This window comes from Carcharodon carcharias, chromosome 21, assembly GCF_017639515.1.
Source record: "Carcharodon carcharias isolate sCarCar2 chromosome 21, sCarCar2.pri, whole genome shotgun sequence".
Lineage (NCBI taxonomy): Eukaryota > Metazoa > Chordata > Chondrichthyes > Lamniformes > Lamnidae > Carcharodon > Carcharodon carcharias.
The window spans coordinates 63,396,353-63,423,109 of NC_054487.1; the positions used below are offsets into that span (position 1 = coordinate 63,396,353).

Genomic DNA, 26,757 nt, shown 5'->3' on the forward strand with positions numbered 1-26,757 from the left:
TCACAAGGCCCCATTATTTCTCCCTCTGTACCCTGTATTGCAATGCAGTTAGTGTTATGGGACCTATAAACCACTCCCACAAGTGACTTCTTACCTTTGCTATTTCTTACCTCTACCCAAACTGATTCTGCATCTTGAAATTTGGAACCAAGGTCTTCTCTCTGTTGTACCAGTCTCATTCTTAATTAAGAGAGCCACCCCTCCACTTTTTCCTAGCTTCCTGTCCTTCCAAAATGTCATGTACGCTTAAATATTCAGGTCCCAGCCTTTGCCATCTTACAGCCACATCTCTGTAATGGTCATCAGATCAGACATTTTTATTTTATTTGAGATGACAATCCATTCATTTTATTATGAATGCTAGTGCTTTCAGATACAATTACAATTTTTGCAAACTCTAGACTTATCTGCTGACTCACTCCTAGTTTGTATGCTCTGTCCCTTCCTGCCACACTCTGATTATCATTACCCTTATTGCTACCTTGCTTTCTTGCCCTGTCCTCCCCCTTTAATTCATTAGATCTTCTCTCACTTGATCCCTCACCCCCATTCTTTAGTTTAAAGCCCTCTCACATGCCCTAGTTATACAACTCACCAGAACACTGGTCCCAGCATGGTTCAGGTGAAGATCATCCCAACAGTACAGCTCCCAGTACTGGTGCCACTGCCCTATGAGTCAAAACCTATTTTTCCCACATCAATCTTTGAGCCATGCATTCAACTCTGTAATCCTATTAGGGGGAGGTGGTATAGTGGTAATGCTTTGGGGACCTGGGTTCAAATCCCAGCACAGCAGTTGGTGAAATTTGGATTCAATAAAAATTTGGAACTAAAAGTCTGATGATGAGCATAAAACCATTGCTCTCTCTTGCTGCTGTTTACCTTCCCGCTCTGGCCTCAAATGACTCTGGCTCTCACCTCTTCTCTTTGTTCCATTTCTGGGTCTTTCTGTCTGAAACATCTTTCAGTGCTTTTTTATTTAAAACAAGAATCTGGCTTTATGTTGGATTTCAGAGAATACAAGTTTTTTGACCTCGGCATAATGCTGAGCACTTCTTCCATTGCTTTTGCCTCCACACCCACTCCTTCGGCGAGGAGACTTTCCTTGCATAATGGACAATTGCAGAATACTCGCTTCACTTGGATCCTTACTCTGCCTCTTACTCTCTATACATAAGGGGATAGGGATGTCAAACACAAGAAATAAGGGTAGGATTAGGCCATTTTGGTCTTTCTAATCTCTTCCCCCATTTAACAAGATCATGGTTGATCCTCTACCTCAAATTCACTGTCCCATACTATCCACATATCCCTTAATTTCCCTGATACCCAAAAAATCTACCAGTCTCTATCTTGAATAATATATTCATTGACTGAATATCCACAGCACTCTGGTGTAGAAAATTCCAAGAATTCACAACCATAAATGAAAAAATTTCTCCTCATCCTACTCTAATCTACGTCCTTCTGAATTTGCAGCGCTCCATTCTCTCAGATCCAATCTTAACATTGCCATTAAACCTGTTAATAAGGGTGTTGCTGCTGTTTGGCAAACTAACCTTTACCTTGTGCAGGATGAATGCCAATTCTCTGACACCTCTTCCTCCCTTCTCCAGACCACGATCCCACCATCAAACATTAAGCCATCATTTCCAAGTGTGCCACTGATCCCATCTCCTCTGAAGATATTCCCTCCATGGCCACCAACCTCATAGTCCTCCAACCTTGCCCAGTTCACTCCTACCTTCTCCTCAAGATCCACAAATAGGACTGCCCTGATAGTGTTAGGAAATAGAGACTGTTTAAGTAGGTTATATGTGTATCTGTGGCTGTTAGGAATGAGTTTTAGCTTTAAAGTTTAAGTTTGATTTGTTTTTCTGTAGTTGTGTTAAGAAAAGGTCAAATTAAGTTTTAGTTTCACTTTAAAAGGTGCAACCTGGGATTTAGTTGCATTTTTGAGGGAGACAGTGGGTCGAAAGCTCTTTGTACACCTGTGTTTCTAATGAGTTTTATGACTCTTGGGGAGAAGTTAAAGCAAACGCAAGAGTAGAAAAAGCTGTGCTGTTGGCTACCAACAGGAATCCAAAGATGCAGGCCCCACCCACACACACACACACACACACACACACACAAAACAGCAGCTTTGAGCGTAGTTGGAGGCAGTTGCTAGCAGAAGCAGCCTAAAAGGGACAGATAGCCAATCCCAAATCAAAGTTCAGTTGAAGCCAGGACTCCAAAGAGACTGGACACAGGGAGAGGGAACTGCAGAGTGGGAGCAGTCCTTTACCACCCACATCAGGGACTCTTCCGACATTTCCACCACTTTAACTGATGGGTTTCAGTTTCCTGGCCCTAACCATCTCCCTTTCTCCATAGATGTCCAATCTTCCTCTCTACCTCTTTCTCCCATCCGGATGCCATGAGAGCTCCCTGCTCCTTCCTTTCTCTCAACCAGTCCCCATCCACTACCGATCCCCTCCACCTGGCTGAACTTGTTCTCATATTGAACAACTTCTTCTTTGAATCCAATCACTTCTCTAAATAAAAATTGCTGTTATGGGAGCACGTATTGTCCCAAGTTATGCCTACCTTTTCATGGGATATGTAGAACATTCTTTGGTCCAGTCTTCTCAGGTTTCCTTCCTCACCTCTTTCCCTGATACAGTGATATCTGTATTGGTGTCGCTTCCTGCTCTCATCCCAAAGTGGAAAATGTAATCAGCTTAGCTTCCAATTGTTGCCCTCATGTTCATATGGCCAGTTCCAATTTTCCCCTTCTCTTTCTTGACTTCATTGTCTTCATTTCTGGAGATGGACCATTGACCAATATCCGCTATAAACCTACTAACACCCACAGCTACCTTGACTACACTTCCTCCAACTCTACTTCCTGTAAGTACTCTGTTCCATACTTGCAGTTTCTCTGTCTGCCTCACATCAGTTCTGATGATACCGCCTTTCTTTACAGTGTTTCCAATTTCTTTTCCTTTTTGTCAACCAAAGATTCCTCCCTGCTATGGTTGACAGGACCCTCAATCATGTCTATCCAATTTCCAATGCTTCTGCTCTCACCCCTTCCCCTGCCTCCCCGAACCACAATAGGGCTTCCCTTGTCGGTACCTTTCACCCACCAACTTCCACTTCATTGGATCATCCTCAGCCATTTCACCAGCTCTAACATGATGTACTATCAAACTCATCTTCCTGTGACCTCCATTTTCAGCATTCCAAAGTATCCATTCCCTCAGCGATAAGCTAGTCCACTCCTCAATCACTCCCAACACCCCATCTCCTATCCATGCAGACACAGAAGATAGATCACCTGGCTTTTTACATCCTTTCTTCTCAGCATCCAAGGAAACAGTGATTTACTAGTACTTCTTTCAATTTAGTAAACTGTATTCCCTGCTCATGATGTGCTCTGCTGTACATTGGGGACTTCAAACACAGATTGGCTGATCATTTTGCAGAACACCTCCATTCAGTCCATAACTGTGATCTTGAGCTGCTGGTTGCCTAACATTTTGCTTCACTGCCCCACTCCTACTGTGACCTCTCTATCAGCCTCTTACACGTTTCCAATTAAGGCCCACCAGTGTGAAACGCGAACGGCAATGCTGCCTGTGCGGGCAAGGGTGGGGGGAGTGCGAGCGGCACGAGCACAATCTTCACCCATGCACGTGAGTGCGTGCTTCATAATCTCTCTGAGGCACAGAGCTGCCTCAGGGAGATGAAGTGTTATATAAAAAAAATAACTTAAGAATGTAATGAAACATGTCCCCTCTCATGTGACTCTGTCACATGAGTAGGGACAAGTTATAAATTACATTTTAAAATTTTAATTTTTATTTGCTTTAGGAAACCTCATCCCGCTGGTGGATGAGGTTTCCTAAAAAGTGCAAAGGCCACTTGGCCTTTTCACCTGCCCACCAACCGTAAGGTTGGATGGGCAGTGAAAAATTTAACTTAATTGATAATTTAATGGCCTTAACCAGCCTTTTAATTGTCAGCGGGGGCACTGTCGACTCTGGCATGCGCCCGCTGACTGAAATATTACACAACGGCACATTGACGTCAGGCCAATCGCTCGTGTCAACGCGCATCATTTCATGCTCAGGCGGGTTGGGCGCGTACCTGCCTGCTGAGCTGAAACTTTTGCCCTTGAAGTTATAAAAAATAAAAAATGAGATTCTGCACATGATGGTGAAATATTGCTGAAACAGCAGAATTTCTTTATGGGAAAGTGACCGGATAGCTGTTACCTTTGGTGTTGGCGTATCCTTTAGTTTCCCACGACAGATACATCAAAGAATAGTATATTTATCAATGGCACCACAATCTTCATCCACTGCTGAATATAGAAAAGGCAGATTTTTAAAAATTCTAATTGTACTAAATTTAGAAATGGCTCTAAGTATGATATCCCATCAGCCTCTATTATTTCTACTGCTATATCATTCGACTGATATACTTGTTTTTAATGAGTATACAAGGCAGTGCCAGACAATGACCATCTCCATCAAGAGAGAATGTAACCATCTCCCTTTGACATTCAACAGCATTACCATCGCTGAATCCCACCATCAACATCCTGGAGGTTACCAAAGACCAGAAACAGCCACATAAATACTGTGGCTAGAAGAGCAAGTCAGAAGGTGGGTATTCTACTCACCTTCTGACTCCTCAAAGCCTTTACACCATCTGCAAGGCACAAGTCAGGAGAGTGAAGGAATACTCTCCACTTGCTTGGATGAGTGCAGCACCAACAACACGCAAGAAGCTTGACACCATTCAGGACAAAACAGCCTGCTTGATTGGTGCCATCCACCACCTTAAACATTTGCTCCCTCCACCACTGGCACTGTGACTAAATGTTTACCATCTAGCAGATGCAATGAGCAACTTGCTAAGGTTCCTTTATCAGCACCTCGCAAACTCATGAACTCTACCACTTAGAAACAGGAGGGCAGCAAGTGCCTGGGAATAGACCACCTCGAACTTCTCCAAGTCACACACCATCCTGACTTGGAATTATATTGGCATTCCTTCATCATTACTGAGTAAAAATGCCCCCTAACAGCACCGCGGGTGTACGTGCACCACATAGTCTGCAGCAGTTTAAGAAGATGGCTTACCTTCTCAATGGCAATTAGAAGTGGAAAATAAATGTTGGCCTTGCCAGCAACACCTACATCCCATAAATGAATAAAAAAATGTGAGTTCAAAATCTTTGTTTAGTTGGTGGCTTCAAATTGCTTTGGTATTGGTGCCTATGATTAGAAGAATAGAATAACACTAGAAAATTATCATCAGTCTACTTAATCACATCTAAGCTGTTGGTCTTTTTGTCTCATGTTCATAGTCACAGTTTAAACTTGTTTACATTCAATGAGGCATTTGATATTATATACCCAAGAGTTTGATAATTGTCCTATTTTGCATTTACCTCCCTTGCCCCAATGCATACAACCCCCAATGGAAGAAGATGTTCAGAATAGTTCTGTGTAATTTGTGTTTCTGTACAAAGTATTGTATACTGAGAAGCTTTTCTGGTTAATTCTTGTTATGTACAGATTTGAAAGGAATAATTAGTTTCTTCTTTTACAGCAGGTAGTCTGTAAAATGGAAACTTTATTTAAAACCAGAGATTCTAAACTTTTCAGTGTTAAGAGGATTTCACGCAAGCATTTGCCTTCAGCTGACTTAAAGACAGTAGTAAAAACAAAAATCTGCGGATGCTGGAAATCCAAAACAAAAACAGGATTACCTGGAAAAACTCAGCAGGTCTGGCAACATTGGCAGAGAAAAAAAGAGTTGACATTTCGAGTCCTCATGATCCTTCAGCAGAACTGAGTAATATTAGGAGAGGGGTGAAATATAATGATGATACTACCTTCAAAAACAGTTCCTCTGACATGTCCTCCTTCTTCCTTAACCGAGGTTTTCCTCCCACGGTCGTTGACAGGGCCCTCAATCATGTCCGGCCCATCACCCGCGCATCCGCCCTCACGCCTTCTCCTCCCTCCCAGAAACATGTTAGGGTCCCCCTTGTCCTCATTTATCACCCCACCAGCCTCCGCATTCAAAGGATCATCCTCCACCATTTCCGCCAACTCCAGCATGATGCCACCACCAAACACATCTTCCCTTCACCCCTCCCGGCAGCATTCCGTAGGGATCTTTCCCTCCGGGACACCCTGGTCCACTCCTCCATCACCCCCTATTCCTCAACCCCCACCTATGGCACCGCCCCATGCCCACGCAAAAGATGCAACACCTGCCCCTTCACTTCCTCTCTCCTCACCGTCCAAGGGCCCAAACACTCCTTTCAAGTGAAACAGCATTTCACTTGCATTTCCCATAAATTAGTCTACTGCATTCATTGCTTCCAAAGCGGTCTCCTCTACATTGGAGAGACCAAATGTAAACTGGGTGACCGCTTTGCAGAACACCTGTGGTTTGTTGGCAAGAAAGACCCAAACCTCCCTGTCGCTTGCCATTTTAACATTCCACCCTGTTCTCTTGCCCACAAGTCTGTCCTTGGCTTGCTGCATTGTTCCAGTGAAGCCCAACGCAAACTGGAGGAACAGCATCTCATCTTCCGACTAGGCACTTTACAGCCTTCCGGGCTGAATATTGAATTGAACAACTTTACGTCTTGAACTCCCTCCTCCATCTCCACCCCCTTTCTGTTTCTTCCCCCTTCCTTTTGTTTTTTCCAATAATTTATATAGATTTTTCTTTTCCCACCTATTTCCATTATTTTTAAATCTATACCTTTTATGCCCTGTTAGTCTTTCCACCCCACCCCCACTAGAGCTATACCTTGAGTGCCCTGCCATCCATTCTTAATTAGCACATTCCTTTAGATAATATCACCACCTTCAACACCTCTTTGTTCTATTGTCTGTGACATCTTTTGATTATCTGCTCCTATCACTGCTTGCTTGTCCCTACAACACCCACCCCCCCCCCCAAACAATTCTCTCCCCCCACCTTAAACCAGCTTATATTTCACCCCTCTCCTAATATTACTCAGTCCTGCTGAAGGGTCATGAGGACTTGAAACGTCAACTCTTTTCTTCTCCGCCGATGCTGCCAGACCTGCTGAGTTTTTCCAGGTAATTCTGTTAAATACAGTAATGTTTGTCAATGCATTTCAGAGTAAATTTTCCTGTGGGGCTGATTGTTGAGCTGCACCTGCCAGAGGATAGACACCCTGAATTTCCTGTCCTGAGCTTCACTCCCATTTCCCAGGTACAATCCAGGTACTGGTCTGCTACCTCACTGGGCAGTTGCTGGGAAGAAAAGCAGTAACCAAGATCGCAGATGTGTGGCCTGTAACTGACCTCTTGGCCAATGGAATCAGAGACTCCTGGCTGCTCCCTGAGAGCCCTGCATCCTTACGGGAGGTGATGTACCACCAAGCTTTGATCTGTCTTTTCTTCAATCTTCAAGCTGCCCATGGATTCCCCAAAATGATCCAGTCTGATCCAGATGCCTAGGCCCTATTGTCTAGCTTTTTCAGCCAACCCACAACTGGAGAGCCCAATGATTGTATGAAAAGCAATGTGAAGTGAGAGGCTGGGAACACCCCTTCTCACCTCATTTCAGGTCTAGAGCTTACTTCAAGTGCAGGACAATAATGTAATTTTGGGCAGCTTTAGGAAATACTAGTGCAGTGCAATGTGGGTAGAAACTTGACATAACGGATCTTCATCCCTTTTTCATTTTGCTGAGCCTGAGACAAAGTATACCGCAGATACAGAAAGAAGAAAATCTCCATTAACTGCGCAAAAAGCAATGGAGATAAAATACTGCTTCAAAATATATAGACAATATTTCTTCAATTCTTTACCAAGAAGTAGTTTCAAACCAATTAATATATTTGCTTTGTCAGGTCGCTGCTCAATGTTTTCTGACCTGCACATCATCACATTTGATGGCAATGATGTGGGAGTATATGATGCTGCAGCCTATGTACTGACTCTGTTACTGCAAGAAACTATTGTTGCTCATATTGAACAGTGTCCTACCCGTGAGGTAACTTTAAACATTTTTCTAAAACTAGAACCAAATTAGTACTGAATAAAAAGTAATGTTTGGGACTTTTATTTAAAAGGTAGTATATTAAGTTATATCAACAACTTCAGTTGTTTTTGACCAGTAGACATATTCATTTTATATGCCTAGATAGTTATTGAATTAATTATTAAGAAATAATATTTAAGCTATATTTTATCATCTATGAAAATTATTCAATAAAATTATTCACTAGATGATATGTTTCTAAAAAATACTGTTTTGTTAATTACAGAGTGCAAATTCTATAAGACGTCCAGTAAGTACATGACTATTACTTTCATTACATTTTAACACTACTCATTTCAAATCATCACGTAATGTAAGATTATTATTTTAATGATTTATTTACCTGCTATCATTGGTTTTGTCATTAAGGTGCCTGGAGGAAATTCTGGGTTGTGCTTTAAAAAGTTGAATATAACCTCACGTAACCATAAAGTTCTCATTGATCGGCTGGAAAGACTGGTGAGTGTGACGTTAATAACATCTGAATATCACTGCTAATAATTTTTGAATTTCTTTTATGAAATTACTACTATTTCTATTAATTTATAGTGCAATAACTAACAATCATCCATATAAATGATGAACCCTTTTTTACTCTTGTATTTCTTACAGTATTTGGTAGTTTTATGACTTCCATCCCAGGCCATTACTTTGGTTACTAGACAATGTCTACTGTATTATTTATTTATTATTTATCATTATTTATTTCCACTGTATCTTAATAATTTAATTAATGTTCATATAGTTGTGTAATTACGATACATGATAATTATGGCAAAACTCCACATCAGTAACAAAAATTGGCATTTGTCCTTTGACTCAAGTGGTCGGCCTACGAATTAATTTGTGTCACAAACTGTGAACAATCCCTGCACCCGAATGGGTAAGCATAAGGGGCATCTGACATTGGGTGACTTTACACAGCATGCTGATGAAGAGGCTTGAAAATTCAGGATGAAGATAATTGAGAAAGAAAGCTATCAGAGAGAGGAGGGATTGGGAAAGAAGGCCATGGTGGGGTGTGTGAGGCTGAGGGAATTGACTGGGAAAGAGGGCAATAGGTGTGGGAAATGGGGAAGTAACTGGGAATGAAGGCAATCAGAGGAGCAAGTGGTGGGAAGAAAGGCGATTAGCAGGGGAGTAATCAGGATGAAAGGCGATCTAGCTGGCAGACAATTGACAGGGAGAGGCCAGAGCCCGGCAACAGTCTACAGTTGAACTGGGAGAAGCGTTGCACAGCGGATTAAAGCCTTGGGAAGTTAGCTTGAATACAATTCATAACTGAGCTATGAAGCCTCCAATCTTTGCTAGTTTTATGGAATGTTCTGAAATAAGCTTGGGTAGTCTCTAGCTGGTTACTCGTGAGCCACAGCAAATCACACTCCTAATTTGTCAGTTCTGCTTGCAAATAACCTGAAAGATTAGTAACTACATATTCTGACTTCTGTTCACTCATCTATACGCAGACTAGCAGGACAGAGCATTGTCGCTTAAATAAATTTTCTGTAATTCAATTCTTCTTAAATGGTTTATAAAAATGTATAATTGTTCAACTTGTGAAGGACATTGTATAGAAAGATTTCAGTTGCATTTATTATGCTTGCAGACAACAGTGAACTCTAGACCTGCTCGACTGCCGTTTACAAAATTAGGCTTCCATATACAGGACACAGGAGCAATGTACCTGATCACAACCCCAGCTGGTGTTACTATTCAGTGGTATCGCAGCACAGGCATCATTGTGTTAGAATTTGGTTTGCCTTCCAATAGAACGATAGGAACTAAAGGCTTGTGTGGTAAGTAAATTGTGGACATGTGTTGTTCGTAAAGTTTTCCTTTTATCTATGATTTGAGATTTGTACCCATTCACCCCTTCAACCTTCGTTGCAGTTATTGAATTCTAATAGATAATACCATTCCATACATCTTCAATTCTGGTTCATCGCTGCTTTATGAATATGACACTTGAGCTAATCAAATGCAAGTGTGATGCATTTATTTTTAATTGACGGACAATGTATTATAGTTATCTCTTGTGCATGGACAAAAACAATTTCTCCCAATAACAGTGCTTCTTCCCCATTCTAATTGTTTTAAACCAAGTTCTCTGCCTTTATTTCTCTGTGTGGCTGCTATATATGTTCCTCATTTTAGTATCTGTTTCATTCTGATTCTTGCTTCTGTCTCATTCTATAAGTCTCTCCTTCCATCTACCTTCTCTCTTATATGTCAACAATATGTCTAGTTCTCACAGATATTTCTTATATTATCAATATGTATGTATCTTTTTTGCCTTTCATAAGGCGTAGAGTACACAGGAAGATAGATGTCAAAATATTATACTTAGGAGAAATGGGGGAAATGGTGGGAAAGTGGGGGGAATGTGTCTTAGAGGAATTGCACCATAGTCAGTTAAGCGGGCAAATGGGATTGAAAGTCTGATCCAAAGGAACTGGGATGGAGCTGCAGCCAAGAGAAGGAAAGAGATTGCAGCTGGAGTGTGAGAGGGGGCAAGCAGAAGATGCTGGAGCAGCAAGTAATTTGGGGCTATTTACAACTTCATTGTTTAGGCGGTAATCTAATGCAATGGATTGCCTACCCGTGGTTGAAGCTGCCCAGTATTGATCCAAATGATTTCCAAGTTGATTATCACAACCATTGTGGAGGGTGTAAAGAAAGCCTGATCTGGGTTTTGCAGCATCCTTGCACCAAGGAGGCAGGGAGGGTCAGGTGGAGGTCGGTGAGACAGGAACATGAAAGTACTTGAGAGATATTGTTACAATCCTCGTAGAGACCGATAACTTTTAAAGGAAAGGAATCCCCAAGGAGCCAACAGAAAGAAAACTGATGGACAAGACTTCACTTTTAAAACTTTAACTGTAACAAACTAACTAAAATCAACATAATTCAAACATTAATTAACAGGTGAAGGATATTTTAAACAAAAGGGTGAATTTCACTTTAAATAGTTGATATAACAAAGATTCGCCTCACGAAGCACTTGCATTACTTCCTGCACAAATATGATACCCCATGCAATCCCATTGTTTCTAACTCAACCTCCGCTATATAGAGTCTCTCACCTCCCACTCAATTGTTTCAGTCCTTGAGCTGCATTCACCAGCAGCTGTACTCCATCTGAAGTCCTCGACCATAGTTACCACCAACAAGGCCCACGTCTGTGAACCCTCTCTCACTTGGGTCACAACAGTCCTGATGGCACCTTCTCCTACCCCTTTAGACTACCTTGTGGACTCTGGTAACACTGAAACAGCAGTAATGGGTCTTGTCCAATTCACAGTCTGTTGCCTTTCCTGTCTTCAGCTCCCTGCTTTTTACAACTGTATACCTCACCCAGGGCAGGATCACCTGTGCCCGCTGGCATCGGGTGTGTTCGGCGGCATGAGTGGATAATATGGCGAGAAGGCCAAAAATGGGTTTTACGACATCATGAAACCAGTTTGCAATCGTCCGCTCAGCCTGTCGATGGCAGGCTACAGTTCCCGTCATTAGATGTCAGGAACCTCATTGTAATACATCAGCATAACATTACGGGCAGAATTTTGCCTTCGGATGGAGTTCGGGCCTTACTGGCTTGGCGGCGGACGGTCGGCCGACCACTGCCACTGAAACAGGGCCCGCCACCATTTTGAGTGGTCGGGCCAATTAAGGCTCGCCCAGCGGCATCCCTGACAGGAAGCGCTTCCTGTGTGGCGGGGGAGGGATTCCCCAACTGTCAAAGAGCGCACTTCTCCCTGAGGCAAAGTCCTGCCTCAGGGAGATTAATGACAGGTAAGTTAAGTGTAAAAATAGAAACATTATAAAATTATTAAGTCCCCCTCATGTGACAATGTCACACGAGATGGGACATGCTAATAAAAACGCAGAAACTTTATTAAATTTTAAAAAAACAGACATGAAACTTCATCCTGCCAGTGGATGAAGTTTCATGAATAATCTGGAGTCCACTGGGGCTCCTGGCCTCCTCGCCAGCCTTAGGCTTGGATGGGCAGGTCTTTAATTACTTTAATTAGCCTGTCAATGGCCTCAATTGGCCACTGACAAGTCGAAGGGCGGACAGCTGATTTTACGGTCAGCCTGCCTTCCTAAAAATTTAAAGAGACCGGAATGACGTCGGGAATTCCTCCTGATGTCATCCTATGTCATTTTCCCCTTGGCGAGCGGGCCCCACCCCCAAATCACCGAGGGGAAAATCCTGGCCTATAAGGCTAGCACTGACGTGCTTCACAACAGCATATATAAGGTGTACACTTGGCGGGCTGCACTTTGAGGGGAACTTAGAGGTTAGTGCACAGTAACATTGTGGAGTGCTTGTGAGGGACGCCTGTCGGATTTCAAGATTGAGGCGCGTTGGGGTGGGGGGTGGGGGGGTGCAAAGGCTGCCCTGCAGTTGAGACAACTTTGGAGGTGGGGACGAAGGCTGCCCTGCAGTTGAGGTGACTGTGGGAAGGGGGGCAAAGGCTGCCTTGCAGTTGAAGGTAGCATACAAGCACTAGTGCGGGTCAGGGGGGATGGGTGAGGGAAGCGGCCACGCATTAGGGCAACCTTGTACAAGTGACCATTCATCTGCAACTGAGACAGTTCAGCCACATTGATATGATTAGAGTTGGAACTCTAACTTATCTGCCCACCCAAGCAACACAGAGGCATGAAAGAGCCACCAAGTGCTCCAGAGCTTTTCATTCCTCGGGCACAGACTGCAAACTAATGAGCGTTTTAGTGGACTGTGGAACAGTTGGACAACTGGGCAAGTTGTACAATCTCCTTGCTAAAGCTGGCTGTGGAGAAGTCACTGCTGGAGGCACTCACAGCCCCTTGCAATGTAATCATCCCGGTTTGGACTAGTCTTCCCCATGGTTCAAGCTAACAGTGCAGCCTTGCAGTGCAGGTTAGGAGAATGCCTGTGCCTGAGCTGAGAGCACAGCATGCTGTCCAATGGGCAAAGCTGTCACCAATCAGTCAGGTGGAGAGGGGCGGAGGTGGTAGGGTCTCGGGCAGCCATGCAGTGCACTAAACTCTGGCCATCCAAGTGGTGGCCAGCTCTCTCCGGGATGTATTAAGGGGCCTTCAGCCTATCTCTTTCATCCTGCAGGAGGAGTACATCAGGAGCCTGGTGATCTAGCTGTATGCCTAATGGCGTACAGAGAGTGAAGTTGACGCAGAAGAGAGCGACTAAGGTTCCTGGCAGTGCAGAGGGAGGAGCAGCACCCTCTGGAAGAAGGGGAGGCTAGGGCTCCTGCACACACCACCAAAGATCCACAGTGAGCCGTTGCTGGTTGGCACCTAGCCAGACCCAGGGTTTCTTGCAGATGACCGAGAATCAGTGTTGCCGAAGACAGCGCATGTACAGGGAACTGGCCAGTCACATCTGCAAGCTACTGTAGGATTTTGCACCATGTGGACATGCAGGGCATCCACTGTCAGTAGCCATGAAAGTGATAGTGCCGCTCAATTTCTACGCCAGTGGCTCCTTTCAGGTCTCCATAGGTGACTTCTGTGGGATATCACAACCCTCCACCCACAAATGCAACCATGAGGTCATGGATGCCAAATTCATGAGGGCACACAACTTTATGCATTTTGCCCGGGACCCGGAAAGCCAGGATGCAAAAGCAATTGGATTCCCACAGATCTCGGGTTTCCCACAGGTACAGCATTGGGATGGTGAAAATTAGGTTCTGGTGCATGGACCGGTCTGGTGGAGCCCTGCAATATAGTCCACAGAACGTGTCATACATTGTCATCACCTGCTGCGCCCTTTACAACCTGGCACTGCACCAGGGAGAGGAGCTGGCTGAGGAGGAAATGGAGGAGCTGGAGTCCTTCGATGAGGAGGATGTCGATGGGGATGAGGGTGAGGAGGTCCTTGAAGGTGATGATGACGGGGATGAGGCCCTTGCACTGGCCAAACAAGGCAGGCTTGCTCGGGAGGCCTTCAGAGCTGCTAGGTTTGTGGAGGATGGTGAAAACATGCAGTGAGGAGATACCATAAGATCCTCATATTGCACCGATGAATGTTTGACTCTAGTCTGGCTTTTGGCAGTGCATAATGCTCCGAGATAATGCTCCTGTCATGGAGATGCAGTGGAGACCCTAATTGCCATTCGATTGCAGGAGGATGATGATGACATGCAGCGAGTTCACTCCATTAATCTTCACATAGCCTCTGAGACTTCTGCCCGGCTGAAGGTAGCTCGCTTGCGCTCTGTGATCAGGGTCATATCATAGAAATGCAGCCGCGAAACTTTAAAAGCATCTGATTCTTTGTCCGCCTTCAGCACGTGACCCCTTCAGGAGCACAGCATCACTGGTCACAGATGCAGAAGAGATGGGGGCCAGCCCCACCTTAAAGATGCTAAGAGCACACAGAGAATGAGAGAACTTTGTCACGCCTGTCCACGATACTCTGGCAGCAATGACAAGCAGCTTTGAGGTGCAGGCATCAGTAATGTGTCCGGGAGTGTGAGGCCGGACCATCACTTTGATCTGAAGGCTACACAAAGCACAGGGAAGATGCCCTGGATGGAGTCAACTGCCTTTATCTTGTGCAGAAAGGTTTCATATCTTAGTGACACGAACATTGCTCATCAGAACAAGGAGCCATAGGCAGGGAGACATTCTTGGGAGTTTATTGACAACAGTGAATATTACGTACAAGTGATTAATGCCCATGTTCAGACTGCGCAACTATATCTTCTTAACCTTCCTAACCCTGCTGTTACGTCTTGGTGTCCCCTGGACATCCACAGCGGAGCTGGAGGCAGCCTGCTGACTGCTATGCCCTGTGTGTGATGACCTTGATTAGTCTTCTCTGGAGGGCTAAGACTTGGAGGGCTCCGGCCTGCTTTCAGGGACCTGCTGTGTGGCAGTGGCACCCTCCTCGAGGTGTAGAGCTGGAGCTGCTGGTGTCACAGGAAGAGGGGAGTCAGATTGGCTGGACACTCCTGGAGACACCTGCATGGATGGCGCTGGGGTGCACATCTGCTGATCCTTCTCCCTATAGGTGCCCAAGGGATCCTGACTCCTTGAGGAGAAGGGATAACTGGAGTGAGATCGAGCTTTCCTGCAGCCCTCTCGCGTACACACTGTTGGAGGCCAACTGTGGCATCAGCGATGGAGGTAAGCCCATGTAGCAGTGCAGGAACGATGTTCTGAACCAAGGTCTCCATATCGGCCGCCGTCCTATCAGTGTTGGACTGGGTGCATTGGCATGCCGGCGCTATCACCTCAGCCTGAAGATGGACAGAATCCTCTATCCTGCCTTGCAATTTGAGGAGTGCAGCGGACATCCCTTCCTGATGTTCCTGAGCTTGCCTTTGCAGCCCCAGCAACTCTGAAATGACTGAGTCGAGAAGCTCGTCACCTGACTTGGGCTCAGCAAATTTCTGGCCTCCAGCAGTCCTCCAGTGCTGGACAGCTGGGAAGTCCCTGCTGCCGCCTGCTGCAGATCAGACGGTACAATGTGCTCAACAGATTGTGATCCCAAGACTACTCTAAGCTAAGTCCCACCAAGGTGTGTGTCTGTGCAATGGTGGAGGGTGTGGATGAGCACTATGACAGGACTTCAAGGAGGGAGTCTTCAGATTCCACTTCAGATGTTTCTTCAGGACTTGTTTGGAGGCCCTAGGTTGTAGACTCTGTCGGCTTTTTGGCAGATGTGCCTGTGAAAACAAGGGGAGTTAATTAGTGCATGACGGTGGCCTGTGAAACAGGACGCATCACTTGCAGCATGGTTGTCTGATGGATGTTGCACTGCTGGATCCTCATTTGGAGAGCACCGCCAACCTCACTGTCAGCACAGGACCGGTCCAGATCCTCGCTGGCCAGCTGGATGGCTCTGTTCTCAAAATCTGTGAGGACCTTGATTTCGGGCATTCCCCCACCGCTCAGTGACCTCTCCCTCTTGTTGTGTGCCAGCCTGATAGAGAGAGTGTATGCGGGATGCCTGCTAGGCCAGATGATAAGTATGCCTGGCATGTGTGGGTGGTGAGTGGTCCCATTGACGGGATGAGGCCAACCAAGGTGTGTGAGAGAGAGTGAATGGTGAAGTCTCTTGAACTGGCAGTGAGTGATGGCCCGAAGGATGTGTGATGGGTTTACGAGTGTGTGAGTTGAGAGTAATGAGAAGAATGACTCACCCTGGCAGAACAAAGGAGATCATTCATCCTCATGTGGCATTGGGTGGCTGTCCCCTTTTGAATGGCATTGACACTGACCACTGCTGCCACTGCCTCCCTAGCCAGATTAGTGACATTGCTGCCCATCCTGCGGCCAGAACAGGCATAGGGTACATCTCAGCAAGCATTCACTATGTCCAAAAGGTGCTTGAGGGACGCATCATTAAACCTGGGGTCTGCAGTCTTTTTGCCTTGTCTTCTTTGCACCAGTCGCGGGCTGGAAGCACTGAGAGGTGTGTGCACAGCTGAACTTTAAATATGGCACCCAGCCTGATGAAGCGACGAGGTGATGGTGTGGCGGGCGAATGTGAGCCCGCCTGCCATGGAAGCCGCGTATTTCCTGAGAATGCATAATTAATATGGCAGATTTGGGACGATACGGTGTGAGAAGTCACCATTGTGGCTGGCGCGTAAAGCATCGTTTAGCCGCTGGCTACCGCACTTTGCATAAACCTGGGACAATTCCACCTACAGTAACACAGATTCTGCTCAATTCTCAGCACCAGGATCCATTCGAGGACTTCCAATCATAAAACTGTTCTATTCGGAGACAATGTTGCTTGTTTCCTCTTTACACAAATTCTTAGTGGGTTATGACTTGCCAAACAGAAAACATTGGGTGATCCAACTCCACTGCAATTAGCTTTCTATTTACCCTTTGCTTCTTAACAGCTCATCACTATCCTTGGGTCAGATTTCTTGGAACTTAATGATGTTATAATCAGGAAACCAATTAACCCTCTTTCAAAATACTCCCTAGTGCACTTTGGTCTTAAAAGGGCATAGCACATCAGAAAATATAGACTTTTCTCTGCACATGTCATCATATGTGCCCCCCGAAAAAATAAAAGCCTTATTGAAGTAAGGATTTTTTCTCAATCCTTTGAAAATTCAACGTTTTAACATTATAAGCACTTGAACAGTTACCTTATTACATACTGTAAAGATAATGTTTTGCAATTAAACATTTTGCATTGGCACTGCCATAAGGTTTAACCCACAACAAAACTAACTGAATATGACTGCTAGATTTCAAAGTTCAACCTGTGTGACTTCTTGGAGTCCCAATGCTCTTGCAAATAAGAATGATTGATTCACTTTCTTTCAATCTTCTCAAGAGATCTCCTTTTGCATTATGTAAGATCTTCCTAGTTTTTCCATGTCCTTGGTTAAAAGGTTGTACATTAACTTTGCGTTCCTTGTGTTGCTTTTTTAAAATCTGGATAGGTTGTGTAGAGTCTGGACCCTGGGATAGTATTTGTGATAGATGCACAAATTTGACAATCTGTTTGGTTTTGTCATAAGGAACATTGCTGATTGCTGGCAATCCATCTGACTTTTGAGTATTATGAATTGGTACTTAAGAAAAAAAATCCTTGTCATGCTGCTTCTTAACTTCTGAATTCAGCAATGTTCCATGCTTTTCTTCAAAGCCAGACATCAGGTTACCCTCAGGCCTTTCTTTGGTGCTAGTTTTAGAGCTTTCACCTTCTAAAACAGGATCTGAACCTGTCTGCTCAGGTTTTAAGACCTGATCTCTATTTTCTTCCCTGTCTGTAGGTCTTTCATATCCAAGTCTCGAAAAAGTGTCAGCCTACCAAACATCTAAATTATTGTGAAGGACAGTTGAATTCAACCCATCCTGTTTAACTGCAGGATCATTTTTCTGTTCAGTGAAGTGCTCTTTAGCTATGTTAAAAATTTCATTGAGGTCAGCAGGCCTGACTCCCTTTAGCAGACCACCACACCCACCCCCCTCCCCCATCACCACCCCCATTACCCCAGAATGAAAATCAGAATGTCCAGGGCAGCTTCTCGAGTTGGGTTTACAAAGTTGGGAATTTTCCTGACTCTGCAGTCCCAACTTGGAAGCAAAAATTCAGCCCCTATCTCCTCTTGTTTCCCCTTATTCCACTAAACTCAAGCTTTGTCCAATCAAAACCTAACCTGATATATTCTGGTCTGTAATCCGAGTACTACAATCACAATGCATGCAATTTTGGTATTTTAATTGGATTAGTTAATGATTTACTATACATAAAATTGCATAAACAGATCTATGATTTTATAGTAACATAATTCCATATATTTGCTGAGAATAGTTTATAATTTTAATACCTAGTGCTGTAAAAATTTTTAACCTTATTCATTGAAACAAGTACTAGTTTGGACAAAATAGGGTCTGACAATATACACAAGTCTAAATGCCGTTTTCAAATAGCTGACTAGAATAACGTAACTGCGTTACCATTAACTTTTTGGGCCAATGTCTGCTTACTTTTAGGCTGCTGTAATGGCAGTCCTGCTGACGATCTCAAGCTACCAAATGGAACTATTGTCACAGAAGTGGAAAATATAGGTCTTTTCCTTGAAAGTTGGATGGTTGAAACATCCGGTCTAGAGACTGATTGCTTTAGATGCCGAAAACAGAACTGCACGACTGGTAATTGTACTGCTTGTTTTGATATGTTGAATCAGAATCCTTGGACCCTGTGTCATCAACATGTAAGTAGAGATGTATTTCTTTTTGGAAATTGTGTACCGCGCTTAGTTATTAATTGTTTGAACAATCTGTGTGTAATAGACATACAGGATTCTGTACTGTGGAATTGATGAAATATGAATGAGTCATTCTTCACTGTCCCATTCTATTGATTTTTGAATACACTCCAAGTTATAAATATGTTGACAGTGTTTTATATCTATTTAAAATACTCCCTTTCATCATCATGCAGGAGGGCCAATGCAAAGGGCTCTCTGTAATACATACCAAGAAAAGGGTTATTTACAAATAGTGGGAGGGTCAATTCAGTTATCAATCATTCTTGCACAAATGTACATTTTACAGAAAAATTTGGTTATTTTCTTTTAAGTATGGTTCATTTTCAAGTTGTCATATCTTAAATCACAGCACAATAGTAAAAGAATTCCATGAAAATTGATATTGTGATTAAGTAAAATTTGGGGTATACAAATTGAATTTAAAAAAAATATATATTTAGAGGAATATAGATTGATTTCCTTATCAGTTCACAGGGTGATGAATTAAAGGATCCATGTTGTTTTAATGTTCTTTTTCATAAGTGTCTTGTTCACCTCAAGGTTACTCCAGAAATATTTTGTGAGCTGTGGATTAGGGATTTTCACTATGTGACACATCAGTGTGATGCTTTGGCTTTATATGCAGCAGCTTGTAATAAATACAATGTTTGCATTCCGTGGAGGACTCCAGAATTTTGTCGTAAGTTTTTGGCCTACCGACTTATTAATAGTTATTATATTACAATTAATTATTCTAAATTAGTCATAATGAAACTACAGTAACCACCCTTCAAATCTGTTTTGGCTGAATGGATTGCTGTCAAATCTCCTTAAATTTGTACTACAAAATGAAGATGAAGAAAATTCGATCCAGTGCTTAGTTCCTGCCATTTGATATTATTTTACTTAAATCTTTATTATATTGAGACTTTCATGCTATATGGCAGTCACCAAGTGGATATATAGAGTAACAGATATAATGAAATCTTCCTTGATTTGACTAACTAGGACACCTTCTTTACAACAAGGAAAATAATTAAATGACACTGAATTAACAGTCATGCTTAACTTATCCTGGTCACCTAATGCTGATTGGCTCTAAGCTTGAGATCCATAAGTTCCCTTCATGCTAAGCCATGTTTGCTCTCCAGCCCTAGTTAGCTAACTGAATGCTCATGGGTTCCTTCTTTCTGCACACTGTATATGCACTGGAAATGGAAGATGAGTCTCTGACTTCTCCATTTGAGAATTTGTTAATACTCCTGTCAAGCAAACTGGTCCACATCATCCAAGAGTATGTTCTTAGCAGACACCTCCTGCTGTGATCACATTAATAGAACAATTCTTCCTCACCAAGTGTGAATGTTCATTGCAATCTTCAAACTAACTTACATTGTCTGAAGCATTCTTGTTCAGTTTCCTCGCCTGAATACTAAACTACTTTTATCAGCTTTACTGTTCTGTGTATTGAACCACTTGAGAGCTACCTTTAACTGAATGACTTAATACAATTTTACTCTAAATTATACCAAGATCCTCCTGTGGTAACATAGCCAGAAATCCTGAAAATGACACAAGGCCATTAATAAATACAGCATTATACTATAGGACATAAAGACCTAGCTGCTCTATAACCTGACAAAGATGTTTTTGAGGCTGATTTTACCTATACAAATGCTTTTATCAAGAACTAGCACAAATAACATTTTTGTTGAAGATCTTTGCCTGTGGCTAGAATCTGAATTATGCAATATTTTAGATGTAGTTTTATATCTTAAACAGGAATTGATCTTAATTGACTCATCTTCAATGGGTATCACTGAGTAGAGCAGCATAAATCTTTGTAGCTTCTGTACATTTTATTTTACAAGATATTCATATAGGTAAAATAGCTAAATTTAAAATGATCATTTCATATTCCATATTTTTAAAGTGTTATTTTGACAATAATGTGATTGTTTCATTTTACATACAGCACTTAGCTGCCCAATAGGCATGGAATACCAACCTTGTGTGCCAGCCTGTGAAAGTAAAACATGTCAAAACAAAGACTTCTATTTGGAGTATGACCCAACTTGTTCATTTATTAGTGAGAGTTGTGTTTGTCCTCGAGGAACTCTGCTGCATCAACCAGACTCCAACTACTGTGTTAGAGAGGAACAATGTGGTTAGTAAATGTTGCAGTAATTTAGAAATATGATGCAAATAGAAATGACCCAGCTCTATAATATGTAGTTTATTTGATTTTGGGTTTATTAAATTATTGGCAATTGCATCCAATTTAATTTGATTTTGAATACAAAAGTGAAAGTAATGTTAACTAACATTAATCTTGTAACCATTTTCTTTGTGTGTACATTTAATACATTTCTCAGACCTCCTGTCAATGTAAAATAAAGACAAGTATAAAGATGAAGGGAGGTGAAGACCTTATATTCTGCAAGATGATCGTTGTATAAACTAGATCAATGGTAAGATTCTGGAAAATGTGGACCATTTTCCATACCTTGGGAGCCGCCTTTCAAAGAAAGCAGACACAGATGATGAAATGCATCATTGCCTCCAATGTGCCAGCTCAGCCTTCAACTGACCAAGAAAAGGAATATTTGAGGACTGGAAACTCAAAGCCGAAATTAAGGTCATGGTTTACCGCGGGGTAGTGATCCCCGCACTCCTATGTTCTTTGGAGACTTGGAAAATCTACAGCAGGCACCTCAAGCATGAGGGAAGTATCACCAGCGATGCCTTTGCAACATCCTCCAAATTTGGTGAAAAAAGAGATGGTCCAACAGCAAAACAAAAACAGAATTCCCTGGAAAAACTCAGCAGGTCTGGCAGCATCGGTGGAGAAGAACAAAGTTGACGTTTCAAGTGCTCATGACCCTTCAACAGAACTTTTTTACTTAGTTCTGTTGAAGGGTCATGAGGACTCGAAACATCAACTTTGTTCTTCTCTGCCGATGCTGCCAGACCTGCTGAGCTTTTCCAGGTAATTCTGTTTTTGTTTTGGATTTCCAGCATCCGCAGTTTTTTGTTTTTATCTTTGGTCCAACAGCAATATTCTGTCTCAAAGCAACATGCTCAGCATTGAGTTGCAGATCACTCATAACCAGTTCTGGGCAGGACCTGTCAATAATATGCCCGACATCAGACTTCTGAAGCAACACCTCTACTTGGAGCTTGAACATATCATTGAACATATGACTGATTTTGCACTCATTGACTTTAATCAGGTGTGTAACAGACGCTGATCCATAATCGCTAGTTGTCCACCATCACCTAAAGCGGAAAGAATCCCCCAAACTCTCCCAAAATGTCAATCTTTATCTCCTATAAACTTACCACATCGGTATTCAGGACAACAAGACACGCCGCTGTAGCCTATCACCAACTTATCTCCATTTTCACGTGTTAGAACGTCAGTTCCGCAGATGGTCAAATTGCCTCTACGTGGCAAAAGATTGCCATGATGACAACAGAAATGCTTTAAGGATGTCCTCAAAGCATCCTCGAAGAGGTCAAACATGCTCACCACTTCATGGGAGTCCCTGGCTTGTGACTGACCAAAATTATGAAGATTCAATGAAGAAGGCACCGAACACATCAAGAGACTTAGTCAGGAATACGAAGGGGTGAAGTCGAGGCTTTGGACAGCGTGTACAAACTTCCCAACTAATCTATCTGATCTTTCAAGCACTAACTGCCCCACATATGGCAGAGTCTGCAGATCCGGCATTGGACTTAACAGTCATCTCAGAGCCCATTCAACCGGAGTCATCCTCCAACCTGAGGGACTGCCTAAGAAGAGAAAGGCAAACTAGTGCACATAGGTGTAGCAAAGAGAAGTGAATTCATTGATAGCGTGAAATTAATGCACAAATTTAATTTGCTAAAAGTTTAAATCAAAGCTTGGTAAATCAGATGACCTAAGCTCATATTGATTTTAATAATTGATGTCTTTTTTTCCAGCTTGCACAGATAATGAAGGCCTGCCACGGTCAGCAGGTGAGACCTGGAATGGATCGCATAAAGGATGCTGTATGTACAAGTGTTTGGAGAATGGAACTATTGTTTCCATGGAACCTGAATGTGGTGAAGTATCATCACCAATCTGTGAACGAGAGGGAGAGATAATTATTGATGTCATCGAGGAGGGAGCATGCTGTCCAAAGAAGATTTGTGGTATGTGTTAGTTATTAGAATAAAATGGCATAGGTCTCTTTTTAGCAATGGAAGTGTGAATTAGTTTGTACATTTTTTTAAAAAAGCTATAATATGTATTACTGCATTCAGGAATGAGAGGTGAGGCAGTTATGCTGTACTATCATTCCCACTGGTATTTTATTCTTTCCCCTTTTTTCATCTACTTTTTCAGTGTGTCTTTTTTCAGCTTTTCTATACTATTCTTTAACAAATGTAAGAATTCTGAAAAGGGGCAAATATGAAAAGTAAAAACTCATTGTGTATATTTTCTTCAGAGTGCAATTTGACCATCTGCGGAACCGACGTTCTAACATGTGAAAATGGAGATAAGTTGGTGATAGGCTACAGCGGCGTGTCTTGTTGTCCTGAATACCGATGTGGTAAGTTTATAGGAGATAAAGATTGACATTTTGGGAGAGTTTGGGGGATTCTTTCCGCTTTAGGTGATGGTGGACAACTAGCAATTATGGATCAGCGTCTGTTACACACCTGATTAAAGTCAATAAGTGCAAAATCAGTCATATGTTCAATGATTGACCGATCCATGTCAACATCTAGCAGCAAGCACACAGGTTGCAAATGTTAAAAAAGAAACTGGGTAAATGTAAGCAAAAATTTTTCTAGACATATTTCTGGTGTATTTGCAAAAGTTAAAATACCTCCATAATTTGAGTGAATTAATTGTTTAAAGCAGAAGACAAACTAATTGATATAGCTGTATGCATTTAACTATTCCATTGATTTCTATATGTTCTTAGTTGAATATTTTTATTTAAACAAGGGATGTGCAAAATATTGATCCTGTTGCTTTGTAAGTGGAGTACTAATAAAATGTAGTACTGTTAACTTTGCTGTTAATATACAGAATGTGACCCTCTGGCATGTCCAACTAGTTCACCTCCAGTATGTAGAGAGGACCAGTTTCTTGTTGAAGTACGAAAAGATGACTACTGCTGTTTCTCCTTTCAGTGTGGTAAGAGGATTTTGTTCAACTTTGGGCTTTCACTTAACATTTTAAACTTGTTTTGAAAGCAGAAAAGTAATTTCTACAGGTAGACCCACAAATCCCATGAACTGAAGCTTGCAACTTTATATGCATCAGCTAGCCTGCCTCAAAGCAATTACCCTTTCCCACAGTATTATGTAATAGACTATATTAGGTGCCTGCCATATGCTATTGTACACTTTGTTTGCTCAGTGAAGTTGGGGACAATACAGGTATTATTATTTGTTTAACATTATACCTTTTGTGTGACACTGGTTGGCTGTATTAGTTGATACTGCACCATAATTTGTTTTTAAAAATGTGGCTCATGATGTAATTAATGTGGATTAAACCCAAGATAAATATCAAAAGCTTCTTTCCAATTTTCCAGTGTGTGAGTCGTGCATTGACCCAATTCCTGTGTGCAATGAGGGAGATGTTCTTGCAGTAGACCTCAACACCACTGATCGCTGTTGTCCACTATACCACTGTGGTGAGTAAAGTAATAACTTTATCATTTATAATCTGTGTGGTAAGCAATTCATGTAAAGTTCTATGAGGATTTTGAAAGAGATGCAGTGTTAATCAAAGGATAACTAATTTGTCATTGAGGAAACAAAACAATTTTCCATCTTTTGCAGGAGACTCGAATCCCTTGTATATTTTTTGTGTTTATGTTTGTGTAAGCTTTTTGCTGCATTTCTTTTTGAATATCGCTGTGTTTCAGAAATAAATAGCCAATTTGATAGAATGCAATCTTCCACTGGTTTCTGGCCCTGCCGCTGCAGGCTCCCCCTTGGTGGATATGGCAATCTATCCAAATGTCCATTGACTTCAGGGGGATGGAAGATCCTGACGGCGGGAGGGGAAGGATAATTAGTCCAATACCAAGTACTGTTTTGCCTGGGAGGTCAGATTGTAAAGATGCTGGATTCACAAATATTTTAGAAATGCTTGTGTGGAAGCAATTAATTTATTAAAGTCATGGGGTGACTTTCCAATGTGTCTGTTAATCAGAGAAAGAGTGTTAGGAGAAAGGAATATGTGAAACAGTGCCGTGGATTGTGTAACGGAAACAGGGATTCTAGTGCGTGTTGCAGTTGAATGAGGAAGGAGTGACTAAAAGATAGGAAGAAGTGAGTATTGGGAAAAATGGATGTGAGGAGATGAATCGCTTGCCAGTTGTAGGCAGGTATTCTGCATATGTTTCTGTATTTCTGAGCCTCCCTCTGTTCAACTGTATTTTATGAAACTGATCTCTCCTTTTTCCATTGCATCTCCTCCTATGTATGCCTCTTCTGACACTTCCTTATTTTTATTACTATTCATTTGTCTCTGTTCATTCTTTTAATAGATGCTTCTGCTATAAGATGGATTAATCTAAGAAATTTATTCAGACAAAAATATTTACGTATTGTGTATGCCATTGAAATTATTCTCCCAAGTATTGAAAAATATTTTTTGAACTGTTGGCTCCTGTTGACCTTTGTTTCAATCTGTTTTACCTACAACTTTGAAAGATTCTGCTGATTTGAACTAAACAACAATTTGAGTAAATCCTCCCTTTATCAATTTAAATCTTACTAAATATAATAATTTGACTCTATTTTGTTTCTTATTTTCTCCTTAACTGCAGTCTGCGATGAAAATTTGTGTCCTCCCCCTGACAAGACCTGTACGGATGGAACTAAACTAGTAAAGAAACCTATTTCAGGAATCTGTTGTCCTGATTGGCAATGTGGTAACTATGAATGATTTAATTATTAAAAAACAATATTTTGAATATATCAAAATGGTTTCCATTAATTTAAGTTTAACTTCCTTCTTTTACAGACTGCAACTGTGAAAACACTACCAATATTTCATGTAAAGTGGTATGTAAATTTAGCAATGCGAACTAGTGTATTGTAATCTAGAACCTAGTCTGCTACTAGAATGTGCCTCAAAACAAGAAGGACATAAAAGGGTAGCTGAAATGTATACTTTTAATATGTTCACGTTCTAGATTTTAAAAGAATGAAATTTGCAGTTGGCATAGTCTAAGTGCTGAAAACCTCTAACTAGTTCCCAGAATGAGTCTATTATGGTTGCTATGGTTGTCAACTTAAAATGATGGTTTCTAAATAAATATAAGCAATCTTATTATTTAGATTGAGCATTGCTGTATCCTTTCACCAATAACGAAACCCCAGCAGGACCAGGTGCTGCCAGAGCTCTTTTTCTTCATTCTTGGTACTTGTTTGACCGGTGCAGACTTGATGGGCTGATGGGGCCTTTTTCTGTGCCGTAGACCTTTATGACTTGTCCATTGTTCTGGTCTGGCTGGTAAAGTTGCTGCTGCTGGAACAGCTGATCTTTCAATTGTTCTGCTGATTCCCTTTTGCAGATACTCTCCACCAGCCATAGGAATCAGCTAAAGTGTACTCCCCCTTCCCATTCATGACCTCTAGCCACAGAGATGAATATAACAAAATCATCTCCATTGTTCTTCCTGGCAGTCTCTGCAGGACCGATAACAGCACAGTTACCAAATTTAAAATCAGTAGAAATCAGTCCTGTTTAAATGATGTGCATTTCCTGTACTGATGAACAGACTGCATACTGAATGTAGTCCCAGCTGGTTACTGGGCAGCACATTTAACACATGCTCCACTTACAAGCAGAAGAACAGACAAGCCCTCTATTGATTTTAGCAATTCCGCAGGGCTGACCTAAGAGCAGCTGTCAAGTGATTATTGG

The 26,757-nt window shown here is 42.1% G+C and overlaps 1 protein-coding gene across 1 annotated transcript in view; it reads left to right on the forward strand.

Moving 5' to 3' along the window:
* The window catches only part of otogl (otogelin-like), a 198,816-nt gene that overhangs the window by 148,094 nt on the left and 23,965 nt on the right, over nt 1-26,757 (forward strand). Inside the window, exons 35-47 of the mRNA XM_041215660.1 lie at nt 7,901-8,043; nt 8,318-8,341; nt 8,461-8,550; nt 9,698-9,887; nt 18,574-18,794; nt 19,392-19,530; nt 20,806-20,997; nt 22,800-23,012; nt 23,309-23,413; nt 23,899-24,006; nt 24,410-24,511; nt 25,655-25,759; nt 25,852-25,892. Coding sequence (XP_041071594.1) covers nt 7,901-8,043; nt 8,318-8,341; nt 8,461-8,550; nt 9,698-9,887; nt 18,574-18,794; nt 19,392-19,530; nt 20,806-20,997; nt 22,800-23,012; nt 23,309-23,413; nt 23,899-24,006; nt 24,410-24,511; nt 25,655-25,759; nt 25,852-25,892 — 1,673 coding nt within the window. The remainder of the gene's footprint in view (nt 1-7,900; nt 8,044-8,317; nt 8,342-8,460; nt 8,551-9,697; nt 9,888-18,573; nt 18,795-19,391; nt 19,531-20,805; nt 20,998-22,799; nt 23,013-23,308; nt 23,414-23,898; nt 24,007-24,409; nt 24,512-25,654; nt 25,760-25,851; nt 25,893-26,757) is intronic.